General features: G+C 44.9%; 1 protein-coding gene across 2 annotated transcripts in view; it reads right to left on the minus strand.

Annotated features, from left to right (window-relative positions):
* sec24a (SEC24 homolog A, COPII coat complex component) overlaps positions 1 to 13,349 on the minus strand; it is a 93,003-nt gene that overhangs the window by 11,587 nt on the left and 68,067 nt on the right. For both annotated transcript variants that reach the window (XM_038795864.1, XM_038795865.1), the window contains exons 17-19: positions 7,293 to 7,403; positions 6,336 to 6,520; positions 76 to 213 (exon numbers count right to left, since the gene is read on the minus strand). In XM_038795864.1, coding sequence (XP_038651792.1) covers positions 76 to 213; positions 6,336 to 6,520; positions 7,293 to 7,403 — 434 coding nt within the window. The remainder of the gene's footprint in view (positions 1 to 75; positions 214 to 6,335; positions 6,521 to 7,292; positions 7,404 to 13,349) is intronic.

The following is a 13,349-nucleotide window of genomic DNA, read 5'->3' on the forward strand; positions in this document are numbered from 1 at the left end:
GCATTAAACCGCAGCTCATAACATTACTTATACTTTCAGCATTTAACAAGTGATTTCATATAAAAGGTAGCTTACCTCATCTGACAGATTGTCAATCCTGTACAGATTTGGATGAATCATAAGTACGAGGTAAGATACAGGTTGGTATTTCACTTCACACATAGAAAACACGCGATCATCTAGCCTTGTACTAGTCCCAGTTCTGAATGCTTTCTGCAATAATGAGGGACAGTCATTAACTGTTGCAAGCACACCTGGAGGTTTTTTTTAAATGTGAACATACACATGGGTAAGCAACATTTCAACATCCTGTTGAGTAAAGTTAGAACTTAATATCTACAATTATGCTGGCCTTTCTGCTTAAAAAGTTAGGCACTTGGCAGTAAGTTTAATCAAAGTTGATATCCCTATGCAATATGATTAATCTACTTTCAATACAAACAGGAAGAACAAAGATAAGTGAACCCTTGACAGAACAGTTAAACAGCTTAGAACAATGTTCTAAATTGACTACATGTTCGTACTTTGTGTGTTCAATTCTTTCTTTTTTCCAATTAAGGAACAATTTAGCGTGGCCAATTCACCTATCCCGCACATAATTTTAGGTTGTGTGGGTGAGACCCACGCAGACACCGAGAGAATGTGCAAACTCCACATGGACAGTGACCTGGAGCCGGGATTGAACCCAGGTCCTCAGCACCACGAGGCAGCAGTGCTAACCACTGCATCACCGTGCCACCCCAACTGCATCTTATCATTTGCCCAAACAGATTCTCATATTTAGTTTTGGAAAGTTGGCACGGTTTGATATATGTTTGACTTTATTTTACAGTCACCGTCAAAAGGAAAATTAACAATGCCAGGTTGAGTTCCCACATTAAAATTTGTTGTTATGTGGGTTGGATTTAACCAGATTCACTAGTTTTATACCATCTTGATGGGTGCGTCATATAATATAAAGTTTTAAAATGGCTAACTTTAGACTCGAGTCTACCATTTCCAATGTTCTTGCACATTCAACATTTATGAAGATACAGTTGGCAGATTAGCGCATTCAAGACAAAAGGCAGAAAGGTGCTTACTCTAAAATGACATCCGAATGTACTGCCAAAATATTTTATAACATGTTCATATCCTGAAGAAAAAAATAACTTCCTCCATTTTCTTTGGCAATATATGACTATTAAGGTGTGCCATGAGTAGAATCCCTGAAGCCGTAGATGTTTAGGTATCCCAGAGTAAGGGGTTGATTTAACTGCAGAATATTTATCGGTTTCTGGTCGTCAAGTATCAATTTACAAGAAATTATTTTCAGTGTAACAAAGTTAAAAATGTTCATCACTGTAGACAAAGTGCTCCAGTATTCTATCTTAGCATTTATTCCGCTTCCCAAAATGACACATGGGTTGGCTGTTTCTTGCCGAGCCCAAAATATTCCATCAATGACCATTCACCACCATCCTGCCCTTTTCCCTTTTCATTTCAAGGCTGGAAAATTCCCCTACCTCCAACAATGGACATAGCTTGAAATTAAAAAGTTAAAGCTGCTATATAATATTGCTGTTTTCAATTATCTGCCTGATGCCATTAGGATGCTTTCCACTTGATCTTATGGGCTCCTCTCCGGTTATCTACTAGTAAAGGTTAATGCTATTTCACATGTATTATTTCCCATGTTGGACCAGATTTCCTGTGCAAATCCTGCTCCGAATTTAATTTCCTGGGCCACACACGGATTCTTCAAAGCTACTGGATCACAGTGGCTAGCGCTATTGCTTCACAGCGCCAGGGTCCCAGATCGATTCCCGCTTAGCTCACTGTCTGTGCAGAGTCTGTATGTTCTCCCGTGTCTGATTGGAATTCCTCCGGGTGCTCCGGTTTCCTCCCACAAGTCCTGAAAGACGTGGGGCAGCATGTGGCGCAGTGGTTAGCACTGGGACTGCAGCGCTGAGGTTCAAATTCCGGCCCTGTGTCACTGTCCGTGTGGAGTTTGCGCATTCCCCCCCATGTCTGCATGGGTTTCACCCCCACAACCCAAAAACGTGCAGGTTAGGTGGATTGGCCACACAAAATTGCCCTTAATTGGAGAAAAAATAATTGGGTACTCTAAATTTTTTTTAAACTACTGAAAGATGTGCTTGTTAGCTACGAAGAGAGGTTGAATAAACTCGGTTTGTTCTCACTGGAATGACGGAAGTTGAGGGGCGACCTGTTAGAGGTGTAGAAAATTATGAGGGGCATAGACAGAGCGGATAGTCAGAAACTTTTTCCCAGGGTAGAGGGGTCAATTACTAGGGGGCATAGGTTTAAGGGGCAAGGTTTAGAGGAGATGTACGAGGCAAGCTTTTTTTTTTAAAAATGAGGGTAGTGGGTGCCTGGAACTCACTGCCGGAGGTGGTGGTGGAAGGAGGGACAATAGTGACATTTAAGGGGCATCTTGACAAATACATGAATAGGATGGGAATAGAGAGATACAGACCCTGGAAGTGTCTAAGATTTTAGTTTAGACTGGCATCATGGTTGGCGCAGGCTTAGAGGGCCGAAGGGCCAGTTCTTGTGCTGTTCTTTGTTTGGAGAATTGGACATTGTGAATTCTACCTCCGTGTACCCGAACAGGCGCCGGAATGTGGCGACTAGGGCATTTTCACAGCAACTTCATTGCAGTGTTAATGCAAGACTACTTGTGACAATAATAAAGATTATTATTATTACGAGCTCCTAAGCTGGACTTTGCTTCGCTGTTAGCTTCCAGGCAGTATTTGCTCACCACTTGCACAATGTGAAACCTTTGATCCCCTCTAGACTAACAAATCAAACTTTAGTCCACTGTTGCTTTACGTATTGTAGCTTCCCTTCAGATCAACTAATACTCATAGAACTTTCTTCATCAAGCCTAACACTCCGTCATTGACTAAATAAAGATTTTCCTTTGTCCAACCACATTTTGTTGGTTTCTCCAGACATGGCCACCGACGTATGTGTGCACTTTTTCTTTGAGTACTGATTTGCTCTCTCCTCATCTCAATCAATAATGCCTCCTCCTACCTTTTCATTCTCCAGCACATAACCTCTCAATCCTCCCTCTTTACCTGACATACTTAGAACATAGAACAGTACAGCACAGAACAGGCCCTTCGGCCCTCAATGTTGTGCCGAGCCATGATCACCCTACTCAAACCCACGTATCAACCCTATACCCGTAACCCAACAACCCCCCCTTAACCTTACTTTTATTAGGACACTACGGGCAATTTAGCATGGCCAATCCACCTAACCCGCACATCTTTGGACTGTGGGAGGAAACCGGAGCACCCGGAGGAAACCCACGCACACAGGGGGAGGACGTGCAGACTCCACACAGACAGTGACCCAGCCGGGAATCGAACCTGGGACCCTGGAGCTGTGAAGCATTTATGCTAACCACCATGCTACCCAACTTACCGTTGTAGCTGCCAACAACCCACAATTTCCCTCAGTCACTCCCATTATGCAGCCTTTTGCTGAATCTGCTTAGTGTTAACCAGCCTCCTTTCACCAATGGGAAGTAAATTCTCTAATATCCTCCCTGCCATCTTACTTTTATTACTGAACAACCCCTGCACCATCACCCATCTCAACCCCATCAATAAGCATCAGTCCAGAGATGTACAGATGAGGTTATGCGGACAGGATGGCGTGTGTGTAGGAGTAGACCTGGATAGGGTGCTCTTTCGGGGGGTTGACGCAGACTCAATGGGCCGAATGGCCTCTTACTTCACTGTACGGATTCTCAGATTCTAACATACTGCTCACTGCACCACCTTGAAATGTTTGTCATCTCACAAACTAGCCCCTTAATATCCATCACATTATGCCGAATCATGATAGCCTAGAACAGAAAACAGCACTAACCATTTGTCTTGGGCGTCAATTATAAGAAGCCATTTAAACAATCTATAATACCCTGTTTATCTGTGTTTAATTTATATTTTATGCACTGGGGATTTTCTGTGATATTGTTTGCAATTAAACTGGAGTAGCATGGACCCAGAAACAAAAGATATCAGGGATTAAAACATAAAACAATCACATCTGAGTCAGGAAGTTAAGTCCCACTCTAGAAACTGGAGTACAAAATTTAGGCTGACACTAGTGCAGTACAAGTGCTGCATCTTTCACATAAGACATTAAGAAAGGCCATGTCTATGATCTGTGCGCGACTGACCAGGAGGGCAAGTGAATTCTCCTGAACATTGTGGTAAAATTTCTTCTTCTTACAAGTTTACTGAAGCAAAGAATCTGGCCTTTATCATATGGCTATTTGTTGATTTTTGCAGTGCACAAATTGGCAGCCATGTTTCCCACATTGTGTCAGTGATTACACTTCAAAGGTAAATAATTGGCTACAAAACACTGTGGGACACCTTGAGGCTATGCTTATAGGCACAGTTTGTCTAGAGAGCCTGCTGTTATCAACCTTCCACACATGGAACATACAAAGGTGCGCACGCTTACCTCATGCTAAGTATTAGTCACCCCTCACCGTCCTCATGGGTCTGCATTGGCCTCAATGCAAAATGTGAAAACTTAATTCTCATCTTCAAATTTCTCCCAAGACCGAAACCAAACTAACTTTGCAACACCCCTGCCCCCAATCTCACACAAACTCCCAACCTTTCTGTCTTTGGGTTCTGGGGTTTGTGTACCTTCTCTTGCTTTTGTTTCATCATTGGTGATCGAAAATAAGAGGAGGCCATTCGTTCCTTGTGTGCCTGCTCCGCTATTTATTATCATGGCTGATCATCCAACTCAATAGCTAAATCCTAATTTTCCCCTTTCATATCCTTTGATCCCCTTCGCCCCAAGTGCTCGGCACAGTAGCACAGTTACTTCACAGCACCAAGGTCCCAAGTTCGATTCCCGGCTTGGGTCACTGTCTGTGCGGAGTCTGCACGTTCTCCCCGTGTCAACGTGGGTTTCCTCCGGGTGCACCGGTTTCCTCCCACAAGTCCCGAAAGATGTGCTATTAGGTAATTTGGACATTCTGAATTCTCCCCCACTGTAACCGAACAGTCACTGGATGGAGTATGGCGACAAGAAAACATACAATGTTTTGGCCTCAACTACTTCCTGTGGTAACGAATTCCATAGGCTCACTACTGTTTGGGTGAAGAAATTTCTCCTCATCTCTGTCCTAAATGGTCCACTCCACATCCTCAGATTGTGACTCCTGGGCCGGGTTTCTCTGCTATCTGGCAGGGCGGTCCGTACTGGTGCTGAGGAATGCCGTGAACCACTCTGGCGTCGGGCCACCCAGAAGGTGCGGAATCCTCCGCACCTTCAGGGGCTAGGCCAGCGCGCTGCACCAGCCGGCGCCGCGCAGGAGCGCCAGCGTGTTCTGGCGTGATCCCAGCGCATGCGCAGGGTTGTTCTTCTCCGCGCCGGCCATGGCAGACCGATACAGCGGCCGGCACAGAGGGAAAGAATGTCCACACAGCACAGGCCCACCCGCAGATCGGTGGGCCCCGATCGCGGGCCAGACCACCGTGGGGGCCCCCTCTACTGCCATCGGCCCCCGACCGGCACAACACGATTCCCAACCCCGCCGAAGAATCCAGCAGCCGGCGTCGTGGCGGGATTCACCCCCCTCCTCCCGCCGGCAATTCTCCAGCCCGGCGGGGGGGTCGAAGAATCCCGCCCCTGGTTCTGGACACCCACACCATTAGGAACATCCTTCTTGCACAGAATTGGACCTGACTGTTTACACACTTTAATCTACTTATTTCGATATTACGCAATGAACACCCACCTCCTAACCACCACCACAATTTCTGTTTTTTCCTATTTAAGGGAGCACTGGGGAATCCAGAGTTATACCCACCACATGCATACAATTAAACACCTAATCAATATCCAATTAACACAATTACCTCTCTAAAGCTCTAACTGTTCATTTGCCAGACCACCAAATCTTCTGAAAATCCATTATTCTTTCAACCAAACTTTCAGTCAATTCTCCTAACATTTTCACCATGGTTTGCATGATGCCCCTTTGACCCATTTATTATTTTTTAATTCTCACACAAGTGTCCTGCGATTCCTTTGAACCATTGCTGTTGCTATATAAATGCAGATTACTGTTGAGACAGCCAAAAGATTTTGAATAGATGCGAGGACTATTTGTTCTCTACTAAAACTCAATGCACGGAATGGAAAATAGTGGACTTTACCCAATTCAATTGGAGCACTTCAATTAGCCCCGCAAGAAAGTGCAAGCATACAAAAATAATTTGCTTAAAAAGTTGAAACACCCTGTTCCAGGAAAGACGATTGACAGAAATAAAGATTTTCCATACCTGTTTCAGTAGAGCTAGCACATAGAGAGGAAACAGCTGCAATGACGAGGGAGCCATTACACCTGGCTGTTGCTGCTGCTGCTGGCTTAAAACTGCTGTACGATAAGTAGAAAGCGAATCTATCACAGCATTAACCAAAGCATCTCTTGCATCACTCAAACTTGATGAAATGGATCGATCAACAGCTAAATGTGAGGGAAGACAGTGTTGCAATTAAAACAGAGAGCTTGCAGCATTTGATGCAAACATTACAAACAATGATCTGGTTTATATGTGGACAGTGAAAATAAATTACAATGCCATAGCAAAACTTTAAAACTTAAATGAACATCTTCCTGCAACTTCAGCATACAGACCCTCAGTTGTTAGCTGAACAGTAGTGCTGGAAAACTTATAAACCAGCACACTGTCAGATTTCCTCGATCTTTGCCATTTATTACTCGATTAAGCAGGGGCCTAAAACAGTTTCAATATTCATCACGCATACAAAAAAAATCAAAAGACAAATGAAGTGTGTGTTAAAAATAAGGTCTACAAACATTTCAGAAGAATCTCAGCTAAAGAGGGAAAAACCCATACCAATTCCAGTACCAGACTAGCAAAGCATCAACTTCTGAATAGAAGTAAAATATTAAAACAATTTACAGATAAAGGCTCAATAAGCACAGATTTAATCTCCCCCCCCCCACCACCAAGCTACCTAGTTCTCAGGAAAATAGTCTGTAGTGTCATGACTCATACACTGAAAAACAAGTGTAACATTTTAAAAATTCACATGTTGTGTATGCGGAACTTTGCTCTATTTTAACAGCCAAAATTTCAATATCCTACCAAATGATGATCTGTAACCTACAGCAAAACTGGCCAAATGAGAAAATCTGACACTATTTTTACATGCACAGAAAATAAAAGTCAGCTTTACAAATAAATTGATCGGAATACAATTGAAACACGTACCCATGCTGGCCAGCAGGCATGTGACAGCCTGAACATCAGCTCCTGCATAGATATCGGTCAGCGAGTTCACTACAGGTAGACACATAGTATGGACCCGAATGCGACGCTCACCTGTATTGTGGCAAAACACAACTTTTGAGTTTTATATTTTAACAAAAAATATTGAATTACTTCTAAGCGGTGGGCATAGGCCAGAAAACAATTAGACTTCACAGTGATACTGCCCCATCAATTTAACTACAAGTCTATGGACACCAAGTTTGGATTCACATGAAGTTTTGCTATTTGATACTCCTGAAACTTTGTCTCAGCAAGGAGCCTGGGGGTTGCGGGTGCAGAGATGGGGGTAGAAATTTGTTGAGGGAAAAATACATAAACCAGTATACAAAAAGTAAACTTTGAAACAATATATTTAAAACCGGCAAGGTCCTAACAAGGTGCCATGCAGGGAGCCTAATGTATGTTCCCATGCTTACATTAAAAAGGTAAGTATGGGAAAGGGCAAAAAGTGGAATTGAGAACTAAATGAAAAGGAGAAAACAGAGATTAGGATTTAAGAGCAGTTGTTCAGTGGCTGAGTGGTTCATCTGTTCCAACTGATTTTGTTGAGATTGCTTTTGTTCACTATAATAATCGCTTATTGTCACAAGAACTGGTTTAGCTCACAAGGCTAAATCGCTGGCTTATAAAGCAGACCAAGCAGGCCAGCAGCACGGTTCGATTCCCGTACCAGCCTCCCCGGACAGGCGCCGGAATGTGGCGACTAGGGGCTTTTCACAGTAACTTCATTGAAGCCTACTCGTGACAATAAGCGATTTTCATTTCATTTCAAGAAGGCTTCAATGAAGTTACTGTGAAAAGTCCCTGGTCGCCACTTTCCGGCGCCTGTTCGGGGAGGCCGATACGGCAATTGAACCCGCACTGCTGCATTGTTCTGCATTAAAAGCCAGCTGTTTAGCCCACGGTGCTAAACCCGCATGATTTAATGTACACAACAGCACACAAATCAAAAAAATCAAATGCACTGGAGTGGAACAGACCAACATTGAGCAGCCACCAGGCCTGCATTTGAGACTTTCATTGATGGTACAGCTGAGGTTAAAACTTCTGAAGTTGCATGGCAGTGTGTCTAAATGGACAGGAGTGAAACAATATAGGGTATAGATATACAAGTTGTTAAAAGCAACGAGGGAGTTTAATAACGGCATGTAAAAAAAACGAGCAAGAATGGAGGTTAATTTCCAGCAGGGTAGAATTGAAAATCAAAAGTTAAGTTAAACTTAAATCAAACTGTGATTATACCATACAGATTATTGTACACAGTTATAGGGAAGATTTGGAGGCATTAGAGAAAGTGCGAAGAAAACCGACTGGCTTGATACCAGAATAGAAACGTTATACTTATTTGAAAAGGTCGAAGAGGCTGGAACCTTTACTCTGGAAAAGAGAGGGGTTAGGGTGAACTAAAAGAACTATAAAATAAAAGGGGTTTGACAGTGACAGAAAAGAGAAAATACTGAAAGCAGTGTGCAGTTCACACACTATCTGTCGAGAGAAACACATTAACATTAACTGTGGGCGGAGGATGGACCTCTGGTAATGGGGATGTGCTGAACAGTCACGGAAAGGTGGCTCTCCTCCTGAAAACTGGCACTTTTAGCCTGAAAATAAGCCACTAAACCAGCAACCACCCCCCCCCCTCAAAGTTCATCGTGGATTTGGAAAGATGCCTGCAAACAACTCAAAGAGCCAAAGAGATGGCAGAATTAGCCATCAAAGTGCATTAAACCAGTGCATGGAGCTCCTAACACAGGAGGCTAGCACAAGGAAGTATGGGGACAAGGGGGCCACCACAGCACAGCTCCCAATGGAGAGTGCCTGGTAACTGGGGGGGGGAGGACGGGGGGGGGAGGACAAAGAGACAGGAAGAGAGAAGATTGGGGTGAGGGGGGCACAGAAGGGAGGGGACGCTGGTTATGACAGGTTGCACATAAGACCATGAGACGTAGGGTCAGAATTAGGTCACTCGGTCCATCAAGTCTGCTTGGTCATTCAATCATGGCTGATATTTTTCTCATCCCCATTCTCCTGCCTTCTCCCCATAACTCCTGAAACCCTTATGGATCAAAAACCTATCTATCTTGGTCTTAAAGACACTGCGATTTGGTCTCCAGTGTTCTGCGGCAAAGAGTTCCACAGATTCACCATCCTCTGGCTGAAGAAATTTCTCCTCATCTGTTTTTAAGGATCATCCCTTTAGCTGAGATTGTGTCCTCTGCTGCTGGTTTTTCCTACAAGTGGAAACATCCTCTCCACGTCCACTCTATCCAGGCCACGCAGTAACCTGTAAGTTTCAATAAGATCCCCCTCATCCTTCCAGGGATCATTCTTGTGAACCTGCTCTGGACCCTTTCCAAGGCCAGCACATCCTTCCTTAGATAAGGGGCCTAAAACTGCTCACAGCACTCCAAATGGGGTCTAACCAGAGCCTTCTATAGCCTCAGAAGTACATCCCTGGTCTTGTATTCTAGCCCTCTCAACATGAATGCTAACACTGCATGAATGCTGACATGGTGACAGCAGGAACAAGGACACCAAGAAAGGCCATCTTGGATAGTCCCGAAACAAAGGGAAACTTTGGAGTACAGGGGCACATCCACAAGGCAAGTATGGTTGACCTTGCAGGAGGGGGGAGGATGGAAACCTCCTATCAGGCGAGTCACATGGAACATCAGGGAACTTAACAGCTCAGTGAAAAGATCCCGAGTTTTCACCGATCTGAATAGGCTGAGGGCCGATGTAATCTTCCTCCAAGAAACGCACCTGAGGGAGAAGGATCGACTGAAACTAAGGAAGAGCTGGGTAGGACAGACTTACCAATCAAGTTGCGGGAGAGGGCTAGGGAGTGGCCATAAGAGGAAGGCATTCACGGCGACAAAGACGGCTACGGACCCGAGGGGATGGTATGTCACGGTGAGCGGTGTCCAGCATTGATGCTGGTTAATGTGCATGCTCCCAGCTGGGATGACACTTCCTTCATAAAGAAAGCCATGGCAGAAATCCCCAACATAGACTCCACATTCTGGGAGGCACTGAAAGTGGCGATAAGGGGGAAAATTATTGCGTACAGGTGCTTAAAGATAAGGAGGGCACATAGGCAACAGCAGATTGACTCCATACTGGAGGTGGACCGGCGTTACTCCACGGCCCCGTCCATGAAATTACTGGCAGAGAGGAAAAAGCTGCAAATGGACATTGACCTGCTCGCCACTGGGAAAGCAATGAACCAGTTCTGCCAGACACGGCGAGGGGGGGCTTTTATTAACATGGTGACAAAGCCAGCTGTCTGCTGGCTCACCAGCTGAGAAAGCATGCAGCCACGAGGGAAATAGCCCAAGTAAAGGACAGGAGCGGCAGGCTAGTCACAGTGCCCGAGGAGATTAACGAGGCCTTCGCAACCTTCTACCGAGAGCTGTACACCTCCGAGCCCGCAGAGGGGACTCAAAGATTCAGCAGTTCTTCGATTGGCTGGACATGCCGGTCATTGGGGGAGAAAGGATATGGAGCCTGGAAGCACCATTAGAATTGGGGAAAGTCATGGAGAGAATTAGCTCTGTGCAGGCGGAAAGGCACCGGGGCTGGTTGGATTCCCGGCAGACCTCTACATAAAGTCTGCACCAGTACTGGGGGTGGACCTGGTGTTGGAGGTCGGCCGGGAGCATCACAGGGGGTGGCGGTTAGATGTAGGGCTACTGGCAGACATGGAGTTTTGTGGAAGAACTTTGAGGGCCATAAGGAGTATGTAGAGCATAGCGATAACGGGATGGTCTCGTCCTCTACTTTGTGGGGGACGTTGAAGACAGTGATCAGGGGAGAGATCATAGTATTGAACTGGACCCCGGCCCTTTGGTGGCTATTTTGGATATGCCGGAGCTGCGGACAGGTGCAGGGATGGAGGTCCTTGCCTTTGCCTCATTGGCGGAACGGAGGCGGGTCCTGTTGGGCTGGAGGCTAGCAATGCCACTGAGTGCTTCGGCATAGCTACGGGGATTTGATGGAACTTTTGCACCTCGAGAGGGTCAAATACACCTGAAGGGGTCGATTTGAAGGATTCAACCGGAGATGGCGGTTGTTTATATATTTCAGAGAGTTGGTCACTGTTAGCTTATTCCTTGGGTTGAAGGGTGGATGTTTGGGGTTCTGGTTGTTTACCACAGTTTGCATTTTTTGTAATTTTGTAGAAAATGTTAAAACTTTTTAAAACCATCAATAGTGGGCGAGCATTTTGGGGATAGTGACCATAATTCTCTGAGTTTCAAAGCCTTGGTGGCACACTGGTGAACACTGCTGCCTCACAGTTCCAGGGAACAGAGTTCAATTCCGGCCATGAGTGACTATCAGTGTGGAGTTTGCACTTTCTCCCCGTCTCTGCGTGGATTTCCTCCAAGTGCTCCGGTTTCCTCAGTCCAAAGATATGCAGGTTAGGTGGATTGGCCATGCTAAATTGCCCCTTAGTTTCCAAAGGTTAGGTGGGCTAACGGGGTTACAGGGATAGGGTGGGGGAGTGGGTCTAGAGAGAGTGCTCTTTCGGAGGGTCGATGCAGACTTGATGGATTGAATGGTCTCCTTCTGCATTGTAGAGATTCTATGATCATGGATAGTCTGGAAATCAAGTGTCTGAATTGGGGGAAGGCCAATTTCAATATTAGACAGGATCTGGCAAACGAAGACTGGCGGTTCGCTACATTTGAAAAGTCTTTTAAAAGTGAAGTAGTGAGTGTTCAGGGCTAATGTGTTCCTCTATGAGTAAAGGGCAAGGGTGACAAGTCCAGGGAACCTGGATGTCAAGTAATATCAAGGGTTGGATAAGAGAAAAAGCATACGGTAGATATAGAGCACTAAAAACGAGGGAGACCCTTCAGGAGCACAGTGTGTGTGGTGGGGGGTGGCAATCTTAAAAGATAAATTAGGAAGATAAAGAGGGACCACAAATTATCATTGGCAGATTGGGTTAACGAAAACACCAAGGCATTCTGTAAGTAGAAGTACAAGAGGATGACCAGGGAAAGAGTGGGGCTCATTAGGGACCAAAGGGCCAACCTGTGTGTGGAGCCAAAGGACATGGGCGAAGTCTTAAAATGAATATTTTTCATCTGTATTCACCAAGGAGAAAGTCATAGTAGCTGGAGATTTCAGTTGGGATGGTGAAGTTCAGAGAACCTTAAGATTAATAAGGATGAGGCAGTAGATATTTTAAGATGGCATAAAGGTGCATAAATCCCCAGGGCCAGGTGAGACATTTCCCAGGCTGCTGTGGGAGACAAGGGAGGACATTGCTGGGGCCCTGACAGATATATTTAAATCTTCGCTGGCCACAGGTGAATTGGCAGATGACTGGAGGATAGCTAACGTGATACCTTTATTCAAGAGGGCAGCAGGTATAAGACAGGTAATTACAGGCAAGTTAGTCGAATGTCAGAGGTAGGGAAATTATTGGAAAAAATTGAGGGACAGGATTAATCAACCACTTGGAAAGGCAGGGATTAACCCTGGATAGTCAGCACAGATTTGTTGTTGGGAGATCCTATGCACTAATTTGAGTTTTTGAAAACGTAACTAAATACATTGATGAGGATAATGCAGTTGATGTCGTTTACAAGGGCTTTAGTAAGGTCTTTGATCATATTCCACAGGTTAGAACCAATGGGATTCAAGGCAAGTTGGCAAATTCGATTCAAAACTGGCTTGTTAATAGGAGGCGAAGGGTGTTGGGAGTGTTGCTTTTGTGATTGGAAGTCTACGACCAGCAATGTACCGCAGGGATCAGTGTTTGTTTTATATATATTAACGCCTTGGATGTGAATGTAGAAGGCATAATTAGTAAGTTTGCAGACAACATGAAAATTGATGGTGCTGTTGATGGTGAGGACAGTCTGATCAGCTGGTAAATTGGATAAAGTAATAGCAGATGGAATTTAATCATAATAAGTGTGGGGTGATGCACTTTTGGAGGTCTAATAAGGGTAGGATATACACAATGAATGGTAGGTTAAGGAT

The sequence above is a fragment of the Scyliorhinus canicula genome, chromosome 4 (genome assembly GCF_902713615.1).
Source record: "Scyliorhinus canicula chromosome 4, sScyCan1.1, whole genome shotgun sequence".
Lineage (NCBI taxonomy): Eukaryota > Metazoa > Chordata > Chondrichthyes > Carcharhiniformes > Scyliorhinidae > Scyliorhinus > Scyliorhinus canicula.